General features: G+C 45.9%; 1 protein-coding gene across 2 annotated transcripts in view; it reads left to right on the top strand.

Annotated features, from left to right (window-relative positions):
- LOC102444015 (sortilin-related receptor) overlaps positions 1-21,035 on the top strand; it is a 159,378-nt gene that overhangs the window by 105,104 nt on the left and 33,239 nt on the right. The window contains exons 26-35 of one of the 2 annotated variants that reach the window (XM_075909723.1): positions 3,010-3,132; positions 3,536-3,643; positions 4,104-4,235; positions 6,132-6,263; positions 7,647-7,781; positions 9,853-10,008; positions 11,107-11,256; positions 13,387-13,515; positions 15,370-15,496; positions 17,233-17,402. In XM_075909723.1, coding sequence (XP_075765838.1) covers positions 3,010-3,132; positions 3,536-3,643; positions 4,104-4,235; positions 6,132-6,263; positions 7,647-7,781; positions 9,853-10,008; positions 11,107-11,256; positions 13,387-13,515; positions 15,370-15,496; positions 17,233-17,402 — 1,362 coding nt within the window. Of the gene's footprint in view, positions 1-3,006; positions 3,133-3,535; positions 3,644-4,103; positions 4,236-6,131; positions 6,264-7,646; positions 7,782-9,852; positions 10,009-11,106; positions 11,257-13,386; positions 13,516-15,369; positions 15,497-17,232; positions 17,403-21,035 lie in introns of both variants that reach the window. The other variant, XM_075909722.1, reaches the window with a different exon arrangement.

Genomic DNA, 21,035 nt, shown 5'->3' with positions numbered 1-21,035 from the left:
GAAAACAGATGTAAGTGAGAAGAGTCCTAAGGACATTCTAAAATTCAGTCCTCGCTTTCCCTATATTATATCTGCTCTGATATTTTCAGTTAAACAGTCTTCAGTATCTACACGGTGAAGAAACTTCTGATTGTAGAAGGTTATTTAATTTAGTAGAAAAAGTATAACCCACATTTGGAGGTCGGAAGTTGAAGCAAGACCAATTCAGACTAGAAACAAAGTGAAATTTTTTAGGGAGGCTAAGGCTATGTCTAGAAGACACTGAAGTTTCAAAAGAGGATATGCAAAAAATGAGGTTTATGTGGCAGACCTTTCGAAAGTGAAAGTTGTCGGGATGCAGTTTTTCTGGCAACCCCTCCCTTTTTCATAAAGCCATGTAAACCTCATTTTTGAGGAAGAGCGGCTTTTCCAAAAAGGGAGGAGTTGCCAAAAACCCCGCATCCCACAGAATTTGCATATCCTCTTTCGAAACTTCAGCATAGTCTAGATGAGCCCTAAGTAACTTCTCTGGAGATGTGGTGGATTCTCCATCATTTGAAATATTTAAATCAGGACTTGCTATCTTTCTAATAGATACACCCTAACCCAAATAGAAGCTGTGGGTTAGATGCAGAACTTACTGGATGAGAGCCTCTAGCAGTGGTCCCTCAAATGCTTTCCACCCATGTGCAGAATAAATGTTGTTATGTGCACCAAGGCATGTGCAATGTGCACCACTAATATAAACACATGATGCTGGCTCTGGGCACTCTGCTAATCATCTGGGCAGCATTTTAATCTCTCCTGGATGGCTGGTTGGGTGGTCTCAGCCTGGTTATGCAGGAGGTCATCTTAAATAATCAGAATTGTCTCTTCTTGCCTTAAAGTTATGCAGTGTAAATTCCTCAATGTTTAAATATGGTTTTCCAAACATATATATTTTAAACCATAAATATCCTGATTCTGGACCATGTTCTGGAGAATTTATTTCAGCAAACTCCCTTTTATATCAATGGGAGTTATGCATTAGCCATAAACACAGAATAGGGATGTATGCAATTATTAAATCCATACAAAATTCCATTTGCTTCAGGTCTGTATGGTTCAAACTGTTCAGCATGGGAAATCCAGTAGTTGGTATTCCAACTGGGTGGGTGTGAAGGGAGATATATTGCTATTGCTGATCTCTCATGACTTTCTGAGCAAGAATTATTAGAGGAAGAAGTGAACCTATTTCACAAAGAATTTTTTTTATCTTACAATAGAAATTATCTATAATAACCACTATTATTTGAGAAACATGTGGTCTGACTCTGCTGGCAGCATTTATTGCTCTTATCTAAAATAATCCATTTCACAATACCTAATAGAATATGAATAGAAATGTAGCCGTGTTAGTCTGGTGTAGCTGAAGCAAAATACAGGACTATGTAGCACTTTAAAGACTAACAAGATGGTTTATTAGATGATGAGCTTTCGTGGGCCAGACCCACTTTTTGATCTGAGGAAGTGGGTCTGGCCCACGAAAGCTCATCATCTAATAAACCATCTTGTTAGTCTTTAAAGTGCTACATAGTCCTGTATTTTGCTAATAGAATATTAGTACCAGATGACGTTGTATTTTAATATACCTGGAAGGGCATGTCACTAGCCAGGCTAAAATGTAGTAGCATGGAATTTAATTAAGTCATATGTTGCTGTTCCAGATAATGAAGAGTATTCTCTCATGTTAACCTAGTTTTTTATTTGAAGTGATACAGCACATAAATTAGGCTCCAAAACTACTTAATTTTTTTTTGTAAAATTTGAGGCTGAGATTTTCAGAGTGGACTCTTAAGAGAAGTGGGGGCCCAAATTCCATTGAAATCCACTGGGAATTGGGTGTGTAAGTCTCTTTGGAAGCTTTGAAAATCCCACCTAAGTCCCACCTTTGTGGGCCAGGACTCTCTTATCTGGCAACGTTTGGACCACCGATGTTGCTGGACTGGAAAGCCCCAGTGGCAGAGGTTGTCGGCGGCTCGGAGCAGAGCTGGCCAGTGGGGACAGCAGAGCCCATGGGGCACCAGAACCTGCAGCTGGTAGGGCAGGGAAGCTGGTGGGTTGTTTGGAGCCAGCAGCGCTGCCAGAGCTCGCAGGGCAGCAGAGCCCACAGCCGGTGGTCTTTGAAGCTCCAGCAGGGCTGCTGCAGCTCACAGTCCCAGGAGGCTTCAGAGAAGAGGCCAAGTGGCTGAGAAGAGGAGCCCAGCTGGGAGGCTGGTGCCCCTCATCCCAGACCTCCCCTGGTCTGGCAAATTCCCTTGTCTGGCACTGGTCAGGTCCCAAGGGCGCAGGACCAGAGAGGTCCAACCTGTAGTTAAGAATATCTCTGAGAACCTAAAATACAAGCATGTTCCCTTTTTGACACTCAGTGCCAGGTCTGACACTTGTGTGCAGATCCTCCATGCCAGCAGATGGTAACAGTGCTCAAAACCCTTTGGATGGTACCATCCCCTATGTAGATGGGGGGTTGCCAGCTCACCAAGTTTTGTCCATTGCTGTCCCAGCAAGAGTCAGATGTCATTTCGTTTGTCAGCTGACCCAAAGGCCTGACAAGATAAGAAAGGGCTGACTCCAGAGGTTTCAGAGAGCTTTGGAAACAGTCGTTAACCTCCACAGTCAATCTTAGGTGTTACAATAGGTTGGTAAGTACTGCCCCATTCTACAGAAGAGAAACTGAGGCACAAGTTGACTGGCTCAGTCAGTAGCCCAGCCAAATAGAGTCTGACGTCCATTACAGGACACTAAATCAACACGGAGCGTGCCGAGTACAATGGAGTTCCTGGCCCATGATTCTAGCTCGTAGGTGCTACCACAAAACATTATTTATTATATTAGAAGTAGTAGTAGTAGTAGTATGTATGTGAACATATATTTAAATGTGTCACACAAAAACAACAAAAGAAAAGAAGGGTGGTTTATTTATCAGTTCATTGCCTCCTGAAAGCTCTCTGAATCTGCCAGTGCTTTCCTTTTTCTATTTGTTTTCAGCAGTTTACCATACGTGTGAAGCCTCCAGTTTCCAGTGCCACAATGGGCATTGCATTCCCCAGAGGTGGGCATGTGATGGCGATGCTGACTGCCAAGATGGCTCTGATGAGGATCCTGTCAAGTGTGGTAAGAGCCCTTGCCGTGTCTGAGAGGTGAGTGGGAGGGAAATGGGCCAGTGATTCCAAACTAAGATCCATTGTTTTGCGGAATGGAAACCAACTCTGTCCCTCTTAAACAGATGCAACGGAACAGCAGCAAATTTGCGGAGCCCTAAACACATACCCTTCTGGCCATCATTATTATTTAGTATGTTGTGGCACCTGTTCCAGGCCAGGGCCCCTTGGCGTGTGTAGTCCCTGCCCCAAAGAACCTCCTTGCTAACCAGACAATAGGGTCAAAGGGTGCAGCTGATCCTGGGGGTTCTCTGAGGTTGTCGAATCCTTTGGGATTGTGCCATTCTGCACTAACAAGCAGGACAAAACCCTCCTTGCGTTCCGTACTTAAGACTGCTTTTTAAAACACATTTTAGAAAAAAAGTGCAATGGGTTCCAGTGTCCAAATGGAACCTGCATCCCGAATAGCAAGCACTGTGACGGATTGCACGACTGCTCCGATGGCTCTGATGAACAGCACTGCGGTGAGTATGAACCAGGTCTTGGGATTTGCAGCCCCAGAGGGACCAGTCAAATAGAAGACCTTGTCTGGAGCGGAAATGAACTCCTCATGCTTCAAAAGAAAGCAGAGGCTCCTTGCACAATGTACATATGTTGCTCTATTGGCAGGGTGGCGGGCAATTCCTTCTTGATACCTACTGCAAACAACTTTCTCCCTTACACAGGGCACGAGCCTGGATATCTACGTAGCTTTATTATTGCTCATCAAAATGATCTAGTCCTTGGTAAGATCTAGCCACTATACATGACTCTCTGTGAGTCAGAGAGGGTGGTTAAGCACACATAGCAGTCTTGTTATTATTTGTATTTCCCTAGAACATAGGAGCTTAGTCATGGAGCAGGATCGCATTGCACTGGGCACTGTAGAAATGTTTCTTATCGCTGTGTGCTGAATTTCTGGTCATTTCCTTTTGATTCCTACAGAACCCCTGTGCACACGTTACATGGACTTTGTATGTAAGAACCGCCAGCAGTGTTTGTTCCACTCCATGGTGTGTGACGGCATTGTCCAGTGTCGGGATGGCTCAGATGAAGATGCTAACTATGCTGGATGCTGTAAGTGTGACAGAAATACAAAGCACCTAGCAGCTGCCTAAAACCAGGCACTTTTCATCAGGAGATGGCAAAACACTTTCCAAAGGAGTTCAGTACCACTGTCTGCATGGTGGGAACAGCAGCATTGGGCAGTGAAATAACTTGCTTCCCCTCACCCAGCAGCAGAGCTGGGACTAGACCCCTGATCCGCATAGCCCCAGTCCAGTGCGCCATCCACTAAGCAGCACTGCTCTGAAAAGATGCCAGAAGGGAATAAATCAAAAGTTTTAGGGAAAGCACAGCTGGGTTTAGATCTGGGCTACTTAGCTTTGGAAGCCTCAAGGGCCACAGTGATACTCACAGCACATGTCGAGGGCTGCAACTTAAGTGTGGTTGCATATACATGCAAATATATGCAAATAGCTTCTTTCACACTGATGGGCATGAATACAAAGATTAAGGCAAGACTACACAACACACAGGCCCCATTTAAGTCAGATCTGCTGATATGAATAAAATGCAACAGTTACCCTATTTCCACCCATATGTCAGCACTTTTAATGAGCAATGTCAGTCCAGGAATTTAACTGCTAAAATGCATATCAACAGAAGACCATTATATTGACTTGTGTTGTGGAGCATGTTCCCCATGGAGGCCATGTTCAAAGGATCCCATCTCTGGGCCGCATGTTGAGCTCCACGTAAACTCAAATTGCACCGTGGGCTGCAAACAAATGGGCTGCGGGCCACATGTGGGCCATGGGCCGCATGTTGAGTAGCCCTGGTTTAGAGTCTCATTTCTGGACAGTGTCCGTGACAAGCCAAGCCACATGTATGTTTCTTTAAATCAAACCTCATTTTGGATATTGGTGAGCTAAGTCCTACTTTGTTGACATTAAAAAACCAGGGTTCTGTTGGTTGATGTTTCAGGAAGGTTGTCGCCAAAGCACAAGCCATTGCATTTTATCCCTGGGAGACTTATAGACCAAATTTAACAGGACCTGCATGTTTGACAAAGCAGGGCTTTTGGCCCATAGGACTCTCCACTGGCTTTTATGGCGAGTGGCTGCTTTGGGGCCAGTAGGCACATACATCCCCTTCCGCAGCCCATTCCAGCTGATTCAGTGAAATGCCACCCAAGGCAGCTGGAGGAGTGTACATCTGTGTGTGATCTGAGATGTACACTCCTCCAGATCCGGAAGGTCAACTTAAGGTACGCTACGTCAGCTATATAAATAAGGTAGATGGAGTTGACGTACCTTAAACTGAGGTTTTTGCCATCTTCACAGTGGAAGGTCGACAGGAGCAAAGGAGTACTGGTGCTGAACAGAGGCACCCTCAGCATTTGATTTAGTAGGTCTTAACTAGACCTACTAAATCAAACGCCAGGAGATCGATCTCTGGCATATAAGTATAGACATGGCTCCAGACTGGATCAGTGCATCATCTTGTACTGTATCCTTTCTCTTCCAGTGTCCTGTGCCAGAGGTTTCAGAGGAAGGTGCAAGGGCTGTTGGTTATGGGCTTTTCTGCCTGCAGAGGATGTTTCCTCCAAACTCTAGCACTCAGAATTTGTTCTCTGTCTTGCTACTATATAAGGAATGTGCTTCAGCTTTTTGGAAGAGTGTGGTGAGTGCTTCCCGTGCACCAGCTCCATGCCACCAGCCTGGCCAGAAAGCTGATCCATCTCCTCCAGATTGCTAGCAGCATTGTCTGTGTGAAGTAGTGCCAGTCCTTGCAGGCCAGATGCAGAAGGAGCCAGGAAATTGGCTGCATCTGTGCATGCTGCAATGTGGTGGTGCCCTGCCCACCTGTCCCTGCAGTTTAGCTATACTCTGAGTCTTTGTACTAAAGTTCTCAGAAAGAACAACTGGACTCAGCTTTTTATTTTTAGAAACTGCGCTTTGTCCCTCTTAGCCCAAGACCTAGAATTTCACCGGACCTGTGACCAGTTCAACTTCCAGTGCCAGAATGGCGTATGCATCAGTTTGGTGTGGAAATGTGATGGGATGGATGACTGTGGGGATTACTCGGATGAAGCAAACTGTGGTGAGTAGAGAAGTTCATTTACCCTTCCAATCCCACGTCTGTTGAGGTTTTGAGTTTCACAGCATTGCCTTGCCCTAGGGTGCTGAGTGGTTCCTACGGGGAGGGCTGCCATCACGTGATAGTAAGAGGGGTTGCTAGCATTTCCTGTTTGTAGATTTCAGAGTGTTTTAACAAAGGAGAGCAGTATCGTTATTATTATTTTGCCATTAGGGAAACTGAGTCACAAAACAGTAATGTAGCTTGCTCACAGGCCAGTGGCAGAACTGCAAACAGAATTCAGATCTTGTGAATGCCAGTCCTGTGTCTGTCCACTAGAGACCATGCTGCCTCCTATGACCACACTGAGTTCTTGACAGTGTGATCGTGTAGGTCCTTCTCTAGTCTTTGGTTGACTTGAAGCCATATGTGAGTGTGTTTGCTGCACAGATTCCCAGTCCAATGTAGACACAGGTCTTATATTGGAGAGCAGGGTTAGTAATTATTACCTGGAACTCATAGGAAAACATGTCCAGCTAAGCAATACAACCTCATGTTCGTTCGGACTGTGTTAGTCATGTTCTCTGCTCCAGCGGTTTTCAAACTTTTTTTCTCATGACCCAGTTGAAGACAATTGTTGATGCCCATGACCCAACGTAATTTGACTAGAGTGTGGGCTCTGAGGTGGGGCTGAGGGTGAGCTTTGGAGTGAAGGAGGGAGTGCTGGCTTTGGGGGAGGTCAGGCTGGGGCAGAAGGGACTTACATCAAGCAGCTCCCAGTCAGAGGTGGTGCTAAGGCAGCTTCCTGCCTCTCCTGGCCCTACAGACCATGCTGCACCCCAGAAGCAGCCAGCAACAGGTTCCCAGACATGGGAGCGCGGAGCTAGTGCTCAGGGCCGGGGCAGAGGATGGAACCTTGTACACTCTCCACACTCTACCTAGGAGCCAGGCCTGTTGCCAGCCACTTTTGGGGCACAGCACCATCTGAAGTGCCAGAACAAGCAGGCAGCCTGATTTAGCACCCCCACTGGTCACCCTGCAGCAATGAGATCCATGCCTGACATTCCATGGCCCAGTACTGAGTCATGGCCCGTAGTTTGCAAACCACTGCTCTACTCCATTACCCTCTGCTTCCTCATTTGCCTTATCATGCAATGTCTGATTTTCACTGGTGAACTCTGGGGAGCAGAGGCTGCTTCTATTCTCTGTCCTTAAAGCACCTAGTGCGCTTTGGGTGCAGTGTAAATACCAATGACAAAACCATAGTGGAATGGTGCTTGCTCCTTAGGAAAACAGCCTGACTGCACGACTTAGATGAGCTATCGGGCATCATTAGTCAGGGTTCAGCTGTAGCCAGGACCGAGCCTGTTTCCTGGAGGAGTCATGGGAATATCCTATCGTTGTTAGAAAACCCAACGGAAGCCCCGAACTGCTCTCGCTACTACCAGTTCCAGTGTCAGAATGGCCACTGCATCCCTAAGCGGTGGAAATGTGATGAGGAAAACGATTGCGGTGATTGGTCTGATGAGAAGGACTGTGAAGGTAAGAGCAAGTGTAGCTGCTGCCTCCGTTATCTGTTGCTTAGCTTCTCAAGCCAGAAAGGACTTTTGTGTGATCATCTAGTGTGATCTATGAACTAGAGAACAACTTTTCAAAAAGCTTCCCCTCTTGATTAAAAATAGCCGGGGATGGATAATCCATCAGTTACAGATAAATGGTTCCAAAGGCTAACAACACTCCCTGTGAAATACTTACACCATATTTCTGGTGTGAATGTGTCTAGTTTCACCTTCCAGACATTGGAGCTTGTCATACCTTGATCTGTTAGACTGAAGAGTCCACTATCAAATTTTTGTTCCTCGTGTAGGTTCTTACAGACTGCGATCAAGTCACTCTTTTACTCGCGCTTCGTTAAACTAAATAGATTGAGCTCCTTGAATCTGCCTCCATAGAGGGCATGTTTTCCAATCCTTTAATCATTCTCATGGCTCTTCTCTGAACCTTCTCCAATTTATCAACCTTCTTCTTCAATTGTGGGCACCAGAACTGGACACAGTATTCTAGCAGTGGTTGCAGCAGGGACAAATGCTGATGTAAAACAGCCTCTACTCCTACTTGAGATTCCCTTGTTTATACATCCAAGGATCACCTTAGCCTTCATGGCCACAGATTCATAACCAGAGTTCATGTTCATCTGATAATTCACCATGACCCCAAGCCTTTTTCAGTCACTGCTTATCAGAATAGAGCTCCCCACCCCGCTCCAGTTTGTAAGTATGGCCTACGGGCTTTACTCCTCGGTGTATGATTGTACATTTAGTTGTATTGAGACATACACTGTTTGCTTGTGTTCATCTTACCAAGCAGTCTAGATTGCTTTGAAATAGTGACTCATCATCTTCCTTCCTTACCACTCCCTGAATCTGTATCACAGTATCTTTGCTCTCTGCTGAGTCTTTGGTATAGTTTCGTTAATTCAGAAGCAGTAAGTTCAATTTTTACATTGATCATAGCTCAAAACAAAAGCACCCTAAATAATTTTGGCACAGTATGTATACTTGATCTGCATACACCTATGTCATATGATCTGCTTAGAAACCAGGTCTAATTCAACTGATGCAGTCCCCCAGTGTGGATGTACTGACACCAATTTAAGTGTGTTCACATTAGGATGCTGCAAAAGTTAATGGAATTGGTTTCTTAACAGATTAAATGAAAAAGGGCATGCACATGTAGACCAAGTTGTTTGGATTGCGTACTACACTGTAAGGCTATGTCTGCGCAGCATGGTTATTTGGAATAACTAACGTTATTCCGAAATAACATAGACCGCATCTACACAGCAAGCAGTTATTTCGACATAATGTCAAAATAATGTCGAGCTGGAAAACTTCTTACTCCAACTCCAGTAAGCTTCATTTTACGAGGGGTAAGGGTAGTCGGAGGAAGAGTGATCTCTCTTGGACTTCCTGCTGTGTAGACAGTGCCAAAAGGCAAAATAAGCTATTTCGACTTCAATTACGCAATTGACATAGCTCCAATTGCATAGCTTATTTCAGCTTTAGCCCTGTGAGCAGACATACCCTAAGCTGGTGCTCTCTGTGTCTATTACTGCCTCTTCCCTCGGGTACAAGATTGGTTAAAAAGAAAACTCAGGTAACATCAATTCAATTCTCCTTCTCTATGTGGGCTGCAATCCCTAGAGCCTTTCCCTTTTCCTAGTTCTCCAGGTCGAAGGATGACACCCGTCCCTTAAATCTCATATCGGTCATGTGACAGATAGGTGAGCCCGTCACCCTTTCCTGAAAGATTTATCTGGTCACACAGGGCATCTGGGCTTTCCAGATTAAGGTCCCAAGGCTGCCATCAGCTCTGTTTGGACAGAGTTGGGTTCCTATTCTTTCACTCAGCTTCGTTTTATCTTTCGGTTTGGCTCTGGGAGCCAGCTTTGTGCTGCTAGAATAAAAATAATGCATTCCCCACCCTCCCCCATTTTCCAGCTGACACCCTGGGATTTTGTCTTTCAGTCTCCTGGGAACAGAAAAAGCTTTTAGCACATAATCAGACATTGGAACATGTCCAGTCAGATCCTCTCTTACGGGTTTATTTTTAGGGTCACCGATCCTCCCCTTTACTACATCAGCCCCAGCAACATGTCTGCCTAACCATTTCCGGTGTAACAGCGGCACCTGCATTATGAACAGCTGGGTTTGCGATGGATACCAAGACTGCACAGATGGTTCAGACGAGGACGCCTGTCCTACTTTATGTAAGAGTGTCTCTTCCCCTGTCCCTGGGTACTTCCTGCACGCGTGTTCCTGAGAAATAAGCCTCAAATGTAAATGTTAGAAGACTTCCAAGTATTGGGCCAAACTGGGTTAAAAGACATCATGCCATTCCCTCACGTGAAGTTGCATCCACTTGTACCAGGGGAGAATTTGGCCCACGCACCCTGAGTTCTGAGAATTAGTGGGAGGATTTGCCAGGCAGCAGTGGCTGTTTAGAAAATACATCTCTGTCCCAGCTCAAACTAGCTTGGTACATGCTTCCAACCATAACACCCTCTGATTGTACACAGGAAGAGACACCTGAGACTAGGGATGGAAAATCCTGTTCAATTGGCTGTTTCAATATTATGTTGAACCAATTAGCTGATCAAAGGGAGCGCAGGTGAGGAGCCGCTCCCGTCCAGCCTGCGGAGGCCAGGCTGGAGACGCTTCCCTGCCACAGGCACCCCACGGACAGAGGCTGCTCCGCTGGAGTGGCCCCTGCCTGCAGGGCATCCAGAGCAGCCCCGGCCTATGGGGTGGCCCCACCATGGGGCTGGAGCAGGCCCCTGCCCTTGGCAGGCAGGGAGCTGCTCTAGCCCCCACAAGTTAATGGTTAACTGGAACCAGTAAGCTTCATCCGTTATGGGTGATGCTTTTACTGGTTAACTGGTTAACTTTTCATATTCCTCTCTGAGACTTTTGAGTAGTCAGGGCGGAGCATGCAGCAGGAGGTTGCTTTGCAGACTTCAAAGTCTGTACACCTGAGCATATGCCAGCATCCCTATTTGTAGGTTGCCTTTACAGTAGCAGGGGCGGTGTTTTTGCACGGCAGCCCCTGAAGCAGTGAGTCCCCAGGGGTTTAGATAAAGGAGGCTACAGTGTATTTAATGCCTTTGTACAGGAAGAGGCTGCCATCTAGCGGAGTGGGGAGATGTAAACCTATTCTGAACTAGCTGAAGCAGTAAAGAACTCAGTATATCAACCACTATGATTGCTGCGGGGCCGGGGGGAGGGAGGAGTTGGGTGGGACAGGTTGTCATTCTTCTATTGCTTGTGTAGTTTGCTGATTATTTTCTTCTTCATCCTCTTGATTCCAGTAGTCAATGTAACTGCGACATCCACCACCTCCCTGGGCCGGTGCAGCAGGTTTGAGTTTGAATGTCAGCAGCTGAAGAAGTGCGTCCCGAACTGGAAGCGATGTGACGGCGTGAGAGATTGCCAGGATGGCACGGATGAAATAAACTGTCGTAAGTGCTTGTTTCCCACAAGCTGAGTGGTGCTTTGGCTCTCTCTGAGCATAGCTCTCTTTAAGGACACAGTGCTAGTGGAAGCCATGCTAGTGCTAGGAAATGAGACACTGTCGAGCAATTGGTGCAGTAGCAATGTTAAAACAGAAGTATATTTATTAGCAGTATTATGGTAGTGTCTAGGTTAGGGCTTCATGGTACTAGATGCTGTATAGACTAAGTGAGAGATGATTAAGAACTGGAATAAATTGCCTAGAGAGGTTGTGGAATCTCCATCATTGGAGATATATAAGAGCATGTCAGGCAAACACTTGTCAGAGATGAGCTGGATGGTTTTGGTCCTGCCTTGAGGGCAGGGGACTAGACTTGATGGTCTCTCGAGGTCCCTTCCAATTCTCTGATTCTCTAATATAAAATTCTATATGGAGTTAGAGTTGTAGGAGACCTCAGGTTGTCATCGAGTCCAACCCCCTCCTAAAAACAGGATCAATCTCAACTAAATCATCCCGGCCAGGGCTTTGTCAAGTGTGACTTAAAAACCTCTAGGGACTGAGATTCTACCATCTCCCTAGGGAACCCATCCCAGGGCTTCTGTTTTTTCCTAATATCCAACCTAGACCTCCTCCACTGCAACTTGAGACCATTGCACCTCGTTCTGCCATCCATCACCACTGAGAACAGCCTCTCTCCATCCTCTTTGGAAGAAGGCTGCAATCAAATCTGCCCTCACTCATCTCTTCTATAGTCCAAATAAGCCCAAATCCCCCAGCCTTTCCTCATAAGCTGCCTCGAATAGTTTAAATAGAGAGGTGGGGTAAAATATTTTAAATAACAATAAATAAATGAATAAAATAAAATAAGTCACGTGCTCCAGACCCCTAATCATTTTTGTTGCCTTCCACTGGACTCTCTCCAATGCATCCACATCCTTTCAACAACAGGGGCTCAGAATTGGACACAATGCTCCAGATGTGGCATCATCAGTGCTGAAGAAAGAGGAATAATCACTTCTCTAGATCTGCTGGCAATGCTCCTCCTAATGCAGCCCAATATGCCATTAGCTTTCTTGGCTGCAAGGGCACACTGTTGACTCATATGTCAGTTCTCATCCACTGTAACCCCCAGGTCCTTTTCTGCAGAACTGCTGCTTAGCCAGTCAGTCCCCAGCCTGTAACAATGCTTGGGATTCTTCCATCCCAAGTGCAGGATTCTGCACCTGTCCTTGTTGAACCTCATCAGATTTCTGTTGACCCAATCTTCCAATTTGTCTAGGTCACTCTGGACCCTATCCCAGCCCTCTAACATATCTACCTCTCCCCCTAGCTCAGTGTTATCCACAAACTTGCTGAGGGTGCAATCCATCCCCTCACCCAGGCCATTAATAAAGATGTTGAACAGAACCAGCCCTAGAACTGATCATTGGGGCACTCTGCTTGAAACTGACCTCCAACCAGACATCGAGCTGTTGATCACTACCCATTGAGCCCAGCAATCTAGCCACCTTACAGTCCATTTAACCAATCCATACTTCCTTAACTTCCTGGCAGGAATTTTGTGGAAGACCATACCAAAAGCTTTGCTAAAGCCAAGTTATATCACATAGGGTATGTCTACACTACCCTCCTAGTTCGAACTAGGAGGGTAATGTAGGCATACCGCACTTGCAAATGAAGCCCGGGATTTGAATTTCCCGGGCTTCATTTGCATAAGCGGGGAGCCGCCATTTTTAAAACCCCGCTGGTTCGAACCCCGTGCAGCGTGGCTACACGGGGCACGAACTAGGTAGTTCGAACTAGGCTTCCTAGTTCGAACTACCGTTACTCCTCGTGAAGATCTTCAGAGTGCAAAATGAAACCTTAGCGCACCCTGGTTACCGGCATTGTTAGTGGGTGATATGCTGTCATGCATTCATCCCAAAAGATCTCAGCAGGGTGTTCTAATATGGAAGGAACAGCAATTACATATTCTATACTGGGGTCACTTTGCCCAGGAACAAGATGCAGTCACCTCTGCGTTTCAATATGGCGGTGGCTTGGCAGTGCTTGACAACGCTATGGAACATGTTCAGGACAGGAAACTTGTGTATGAGCACTCCTGCTTTGAATCATGCAATGCTTTTCCATCTCCCAGCTACTCACAGCACATTGTCTTGCCCTAATGGTTATAAATGTGAAGATGGGGAGGCCTGTATCAAGACGACAGAACGGTGTGATGGATTTCTGGACTGTTCAGATAGTAGCGATGAGAGAAACTGCACTGGTAAGTAAATACACTCTTCACAGAGGTTCCTACACTTTCCATAGCATGGAACACATTATAATACAGAGATTGTGTCACTGGTGCCTGTCCTGCCTTGATTGACCCTCCTCTGCTCGCAGTCATATGGTCCATCTTCCTTCCTGATCACAATCAGACACCTCCTGCTTCCACACACATAATTTCCTTCAGTGGAGCTACAGCAATTGTAGATACAGGCAAATAACACGTGTCACACGAATACGGGAGGTTCCCTGATTAGCACAGTCAACAAGTGGGTGCTTTTTTGCAATATCCGCCTGCTGTGTCTTGCTCTGAAAATGTATCGCTGGGACCACAGGCGCAGAGCTAAGCTCCCGCACCTACAGCGCCTCACATGCCCTCTTTCCTTACCTCTGGAGCCAGATGCGTTACACTTGGCTTGGGAAAAAAATTGCGCCCCAGTCCATTCTAGGTAGATAATAACAATATTGATCCCTGTCTTTTCCCAGATGTGGGATTCAGCCATTTTCCCAGTGAACAGCTCGGGGTACTGAACATCATTCGGTTGGCAGTTCTTTAATTAAATATTGATTCGCCAGGCCGGGGGCTAAGGAGCCCCTGAGCCCCACAGCTGGGCTAGATTGCTGAAGAGAGGCAAAAAACCATTGTTTTTTCCTGCTAAACTTGCTGCTACAGCTGTAGGGAGATTTCCTTTCTTCCCTGGGGGACTGGCAGGCTCATTGGTTTAATTTTTAGCTGATTAGGAAACTTCAGCAGGAACAGCTCAGAGCTTTCCATTTAGTTTCCTTAATAAACTAGAAATAAAACCAGTGAGCTCAGAAGGGTCTTGGGAGCAGAGCTGGAGTCCACCGCTCAGAGGCCTGGCATCAGAGCAGTGTAACAGAGGGGGAAATGCGACACAGTAAAGAGGAGTAAGGGGGCAGCCGGTAGAGCAGCGGGGTCATATGCAGGAGCAGGGAGTGGAGAGCATAGAACTACCAGAGAGTGTGGGTAGTAATGATAATACCCCTAGGCCTTTCCAGCTGAAGATCTCAGAGTGCTTCATGAACTGCAGGCAGTTAAGCATCATACAGATGGAGAAAAAGAAGCACAGAGAAAGGCTGGGCACTAGCAAGAAATTAGAAACTATGTGTCCTGATTGCAGGTCCCCTAGTGAATGCTGCCCTCCCCAGAGCTGATAGGCAGCAGACTTACCCTGTGATCCTGAGCCTCCCACACATCCTCCCAAGGAAGGAAGATGCAGATGACCTGAAAGAATAATGACCAATTCTGTACACGGCTGGTTAGCACCAGCTCTCTGTGTAGGTGCTCTGTATTATCCAAGCCTCTCACAAGCATCAGTGAATGAATCCTCCCAACATGCCTGGGTGGTAGCAAAGTGCAATTTTCCTCCATTTGCAAATGGGGAAACTGAGGCACAGAGAAAGTAAAAGACTGGCCCAAGATCACAAAGGGAGACTGTGGCAAAGTCAACTATGAAACCCAGATCACCCAAGTCCCATGGCGATGCTCCCCCAAGACCAGCCTTCTTCCCTAGCCTCCTTTTGTGTTGTGCAGAAAAGGTCCATGCCCTGGACAGTTGGTGACCATGGAGATCCATGACCTTGAGGCATCCCACAAATAGTATAGTGACTTCTAAGGTGAAATGAGTGAAAAGGGCCACTCCAGAACCATCATCAATACACTTCTCAAAAATTTCAGACGGTGCTTTGTGCAGGAACATTGGCTGGTTAAGTGTATGCTTTAGTCCACATCTATATGTATTGATTCTGCGATGTAACCCTTTACCCCTCACTCTGTAAAGTACTGCTTTTATTTTCCTCCATAAAATAATGTTTTCTCTTGCTTGCTTAGATGACACAATTGTGTACAAAGTCCAGAATCTTCAGTGGATGGCTGATTTTTCTGGTGATGTCACTGTAACGTGGGCCCGACCTAAAAAAATGTCCTCAGCATCCTGTGTGTATAACATATATTACAGGTAAATTGCACAAATCGTTATTATTTTTTAAATTGGATGAAGTGCGAGAGTAGCACTAGCTCCATAGTGACTCCTCTTCTTTAAAGTGAGGTAGATACAATTCTATGATTTTTTAAATTTAAAGCAGTTTTTTTATTTTGTTATTTAAAATATAAGTTTAAAAAATTGCTTAAAATGATATCTGTTAAGTATTAGTATGTTATAATCTCTTAAAATATTCAAATAAAATTTAAATACAATTTTAAATATGCTCAGTCCATGAGCTCTATCAAAAATATTGAGTTAAAGGCTACTTTTATGTGTAAAGAAGAATCAGGGAGATACTCCTAATTTTCGAGGTCATGCTTAATATTTATAATGCATTAAAGTCAGTCTAAGTAGCATAAGAGACTGTCTCATTTTCAAGAGACGATGTTGAGAGTAAGCACATAAACACCACTTTCACTTACACATATTTGAAACATTTCCCAGGCTAACCTGAAATAATGTTTAATCAACTGTTAACCCCTCAGTTTTATAAATGATGTACTGGTAAATGTGAAACACTTTTTGATACAATAAATGTATGCATTCAAATTATATAAGATTGCTTTGTCTAATAAAAAAATTGTAGATGCTGTTTTGTGTTTAGTTTAATTCCAGTTACCATGTGACTAATAAACTAAAAGTTTTATCATTTACAATTTTCTAAAATACTAATATGTACAATTAATAAGGATATGAAAATGCGAAGCTACACAATTCCTTAAACAAATGTATATAGTTCTAGAGAACCCTTCAAGATAAAAATGTACCAAACCTCGTTAAATGCTCTATTTAGTTGTAAATCAGCATGCTTTAATAGTTATATCAACTAATGAGGGTGCACCGCACTTTAGTAAATAACTCCTGTACAAATGGAAAAGTTGATTAAAATAGATTTAAACTGCGTTTTCCACTTGGTGATTTAAATAACTGATTTACTATGGCAAAATGCATAAAGTGAAGAGTCTGGAAAGCATAGAGACAAATAATTTGTCTCTAATCTCTTTTGGGTAAAGCCATTTCAAGTCCTAGTAACAATAATGGGGACACATTTTTTCAAGCAGAAAAGAGACTTTTAAGTTGACTTTACAAGGTGCTTAAGGGAACACCTCCCTTTAAACCAGGGTGGAGTGAAATCAGTTTAAAGGTAGGCACTCCCATAAATACTCCTGTTTCCCCCCTACCCCTACCACTCAGTCCACTGGGATTCGCAGGCTGGATTGCACAACTGCTCTGGCCCACGATGGCCTGCCAGCCAGGAGTTTAAGACCCCTGGCTTAGTCAGATCTTCTGTATAACACATGCCCATAGATCTTCTCCAAAATAATTAATGTGTAAACTAGATCATACCTGTTTTTTAAAAAGCCAGTTGTGAATTAAAAACTGCTGGTAATATAGAATCCACCATTACCCTTGAATTTGACTAGCTTCAACTTCTTGCCATTTGTGTATAGTCAGTTTCCCCTTTTGCGTGGCACAGAGCTTCAGTGAGAGAAAGAGTGTCAACAAGCTAAGACAGTGTTATTAAAAAAAAATCAGAAAGTGGTCTTTAATTCCTATATTGAAGCTGTCTAACTTTAAGTTTACAGTGTCCCTTTTAACAAAAAAAGCAGGCCTTTAAAGTGTAAAGAGAAGATGGGTGTTCTTTGGCTAAGCTAACGCCGCTGGCTTCAACAATAATTCCTGAATTAAGTGGCTATATTCTCTCACAGGATGGTTGGTGAAAGCATTTGGAAAACTTTAGAAACTCACAGCAACAAAACAAACAGTGTCTTAAAAGTCCTGAAGCCGGATTGCACCTATCAGGTCAAAGTTCAGGTCCAGTGTCTGAGCAAAGTGTACAACACAAATGACTTCATCACTCTTCGTACACCGGAGGGATGTAAGTGGCCTTTGCTTCTTCTGTTTTTAATTCTTGGAACTGTCAGGTAGCACTGCCGGGGAACAGATTCTCAGCTGGGGTAAATTCCCATAACTCCACTGATTTGAGGCTCTTCCTCTAGATAATTTTGTGTATCTAACCATCACAAGCCTCTCCTTGGGAAATTCATCTCCTCTACAGTACCGTGAAAGGGTCTGTGGAAGGAATAGTGAAGTCGCTCCATTTCGTCTGTGATTTTTTTTGGGGTGGGTGGTGGTAAAAGGTACAAAATTAAATTTTGATTCTGACTATATTGGGCAAAATCCTTGAATCAAGCAATTCTTGTTGACTCAAGGGGGTCAGATTGTACCCTCTTGGTAGCATATAAGCCTGTTTATTAGTATGAGGGTATGTCTACACTACAAAGTTAATTCAAACTAATGGATGTTAGTTCGAATTAACTTTGATAGGTGCTACACTAGCGCTCCGCTAGTTCGAACTTAATTCGAACTAGCGGAGCGCTTAGTTCGAACTAGGTAAACCTCATTCTACGAGGACTAAGCTTAGTTCGAACTTACTAGTTCGAATTAAGGGGTGTGTAGCCCCTTAATTCGAACTAGTGGGAGGCTAGCCCTCCCCAGCTTTCCCTGGTGGCCACTCTGGCCAACACCAGGGAAACTCTATTGCCCCCCTCCCGGCCCCGGACCCCTTAAAGGGGCACAGGCTGGCTACGGTGCCCGTGCCAGGTGCAAGCCTGCCAGCACCCAGCTAGCAGACCCTGCACTTGGCACGGCTCGAGCCAGCCACCCGATGCCCTCCAGCCCTCCCCCTCTTCCCGGGACCAGGCTGGCGGCTCCCGGGAGCTTGCCCGGGACCGCAAGAGGCGGGCACCCGCCTGGGCTAGTGCGGACATCTTGGACCTCGTCCACGACCTCTGCACTAGGCACAGGAAAGTGGCCGTCTAGGGCAGGAGAGCTGCCAGCCTGGCCACCCAGGAGCAGGTGTGCAAGAGAATCAAGGTGGTCCACTGAGACTCCCGACCCTGAGCCCTGAGCTTACAATGGCCGTACTGGGTCAGACCAAAGATCCATCTAGCCCAGTAGCCTGTCTGCCGACAGCAGCCAGCCCTAGGGACCCTGGAGGGGATGGACCGAAGACAGTGACCAAGCCATTTGTCTCGTGCCATCCCTCTCCAGCCTTCCACAAACTTTGGGCAGGGACACCACTCCTACCCCCTGGCTAATAGCACTCCATGGACCCAACCTCCATGACTTTATTTCACTTCTCTTTAAACTCTGTTCTAGTTGTAGCCTTCACAGCCTCCTGCAGCAAGGAGTTCCACAGGTTGACTCTTTGCTTTGTGAAGAACAACTTTCTGTTACTAGTTTGAAGCCTGCTACCCATTCCTTTCCTTTGGTGTCCTCTAGTCCTTCTATTATGGGAACTAATGAAGAACTTTTCTTTATGCACCCTCTCCACCCCACTCATGCTTTTATAGACCTCTATCATATCCCCGCTCAGTCTCCTCTTTTCTAAACTGAAAAGTCCCAGTCTCTTTAGCCTCTCTTCATATGGGACCTGTTCCAAACCTCTGATCATTTTAGTTGCCCTCCCCTCTCCCACCCTCTCTCTTCCCCTCTCCCACCTCCTTTTCCCAGTCTCCCCCAGTTTTGTTCAATAAAGAGAGATTCTATTTTTGACCACACGTTTTCTTTATTTTGTACATCAGGAAGGGGGGCTAGGGAAGGGTAAGTGGAAGGAGGTGAGGGAGGAATGGGGTACGAGCCCCCGATGGGGAGGACTGGGCTGGCTCTGCGGGCTTCTGGGGGTGGAAGCTCTCCTGCAGCCCCCCAATTGCCCTCTCTCGCCAGATGGCAGCCTGCGGCAAGTGCAGCTGGTCTGATGGCCGAGTGGTGTGATGTGCCCAGTGTGGGCACTCCGGGCACTCCAAGCCAGGACTGCTTTGCAAGTGGGACACCCCTGAGAACTGTCTGTCCGGGGTGGGGGTCGGGTCCCTTTAAGCACAGCCCTCGGCTAGCCTGAGGCAGCAGCTCCACGCTCTAAGTCCTAATCTGATGCCCTGCCGGCACTGCTTCCGGCCATCCTTAACCCCGGTTCAGGGTCCACTTAATGTGGACATGCTAGTTTGAATTAGCAAAACGCTAATTCGAACTAGTTTTTAGTTCTAGATGCGTTAGTTCGAATTAGCTTAGTTCGAATTAGCGCTGTAGTGTAGACATAACCTGAAATAGAATTTGGGGTAGGGATGTAAAGGGTTAACCAGATACCCAATAAGCATTCACCTGGCTGGAGCATCTCCTGCTGTGAGATCCTGTTTAGCCGGTTAATTTTTTAACCAGGATTTTGCATCCCTAATTTGTGGTTTGACTATTGATACATTTACCTCTTATATGTGTGAAGAACAAAGACAGTGTGTTACCATTGTCCAAAAGCAGATGGAGTGAAAAGATATGAGAGATGGAGCAGGGTGTGGTGGGATGGTAATACAGGAGCATACACTAGAAGGTTGCTTGGCTTTCTCTCTCAAGCCAAGGTCAAGTAACCAGTTGGGAGGGGCAAGGAGGAGGGATTGTGGGAGGAGGTAAAACACTAAAAGACCTGCAAAATTCCTGCCTGCACCTGACAAGAATGCAATCTCATGCCCTACCCCTCCCATGGGGTACAACAGAGTTGGATGAAGACCCAGATCCATGACCCGCCCCCCCAAACAGCATGACCATAAGTTATAAGGAGTGAGATTATGAGGTGGGAATTGCGGGAGTACTGGACTTGCTAAGAAGGAGGAGGGGAGAATTGGGAACAGGGAAATGGAGAGGTGGGGCACAGGAAACACTCGGGGATGTCAGGGGGGTGAGGATTTAGGCTCTGCAGTGTCACAGCTAGGAATGGAACACGGGAGCAGACTCTGTCACTGTAGAGAGATAAGCCCGACTGATGTGAAGGGCTTTGGCATATGCTTGCTTGGAAACTAACTCCAGTAAACACTGCATTGTCTGCACTTCAGACTTGTCCTCTGCTCTCTGTCTACTACATGATAAGAATAGGGGAGAGGGTGCAAGGAGAGCCCCCTGACGTCTCTAGTTACAGCATCTCCAAGGAATGCATAGTACACATTCAGTGCCTGGATCATTCTTCCAACCTCTCTTCTTCCCCTGACTTGCACATACAAGGCAGCCTCCCACATGTGGATCTCTGATTTCCCATGAGCAAGAGGGAGTTGCCCCTTCCTCTTGATGTTGCCAAGAGCAGTCTGCTGGCTGAGGATCCACAGGAGGGTTGCACTCTTACACTGATTCCCCTGTGCCCACTGGCTCCATGGTAGTTAGATATAAAAATAACCAAACTCCAGTAGGGCATCCACTGCTCACTAAGGCTATGTCTAGACTGCAGGCTTCTTTCGAAAGATCGCGTCTAGACTGCAGGCGGATCTTTCGAAAGAGAAATCCGCTTTTTCGAAAGAGAGCACCCAGCGAGTCTGGATGCTCTCTTTCGAAGACGGCCTCTTTACATTGAAGAACGCCTTCCTTCGAAAGAGGAACTTTCGAAGGAAGGCGTTCTTCCTCGTGAAACGAGGTTTACCGCCATCGAAAGAAAAGCCGCGTTCTTTCAAAATAATTTCGAAAGAACGCGGCT

The sequence above is a fragment of the Pelodiscus sinensis genome, chromosome 26 (assembly GCF_049634645.1).
Source record: "Pelodiscus sinensis isolate JC-2024 chromosome 26, ASM4963464v1, whole genome shotgun sequence".
Taxonomy (NCBI): Eukaryota; Metazoa; Chordata; order Testudines; family Trionychidae; genus Pelodiscus; species Pelodiscus sinensis.
This window is presented reverse-complemented; position numbering and strand designations above follow the sequence as displayed.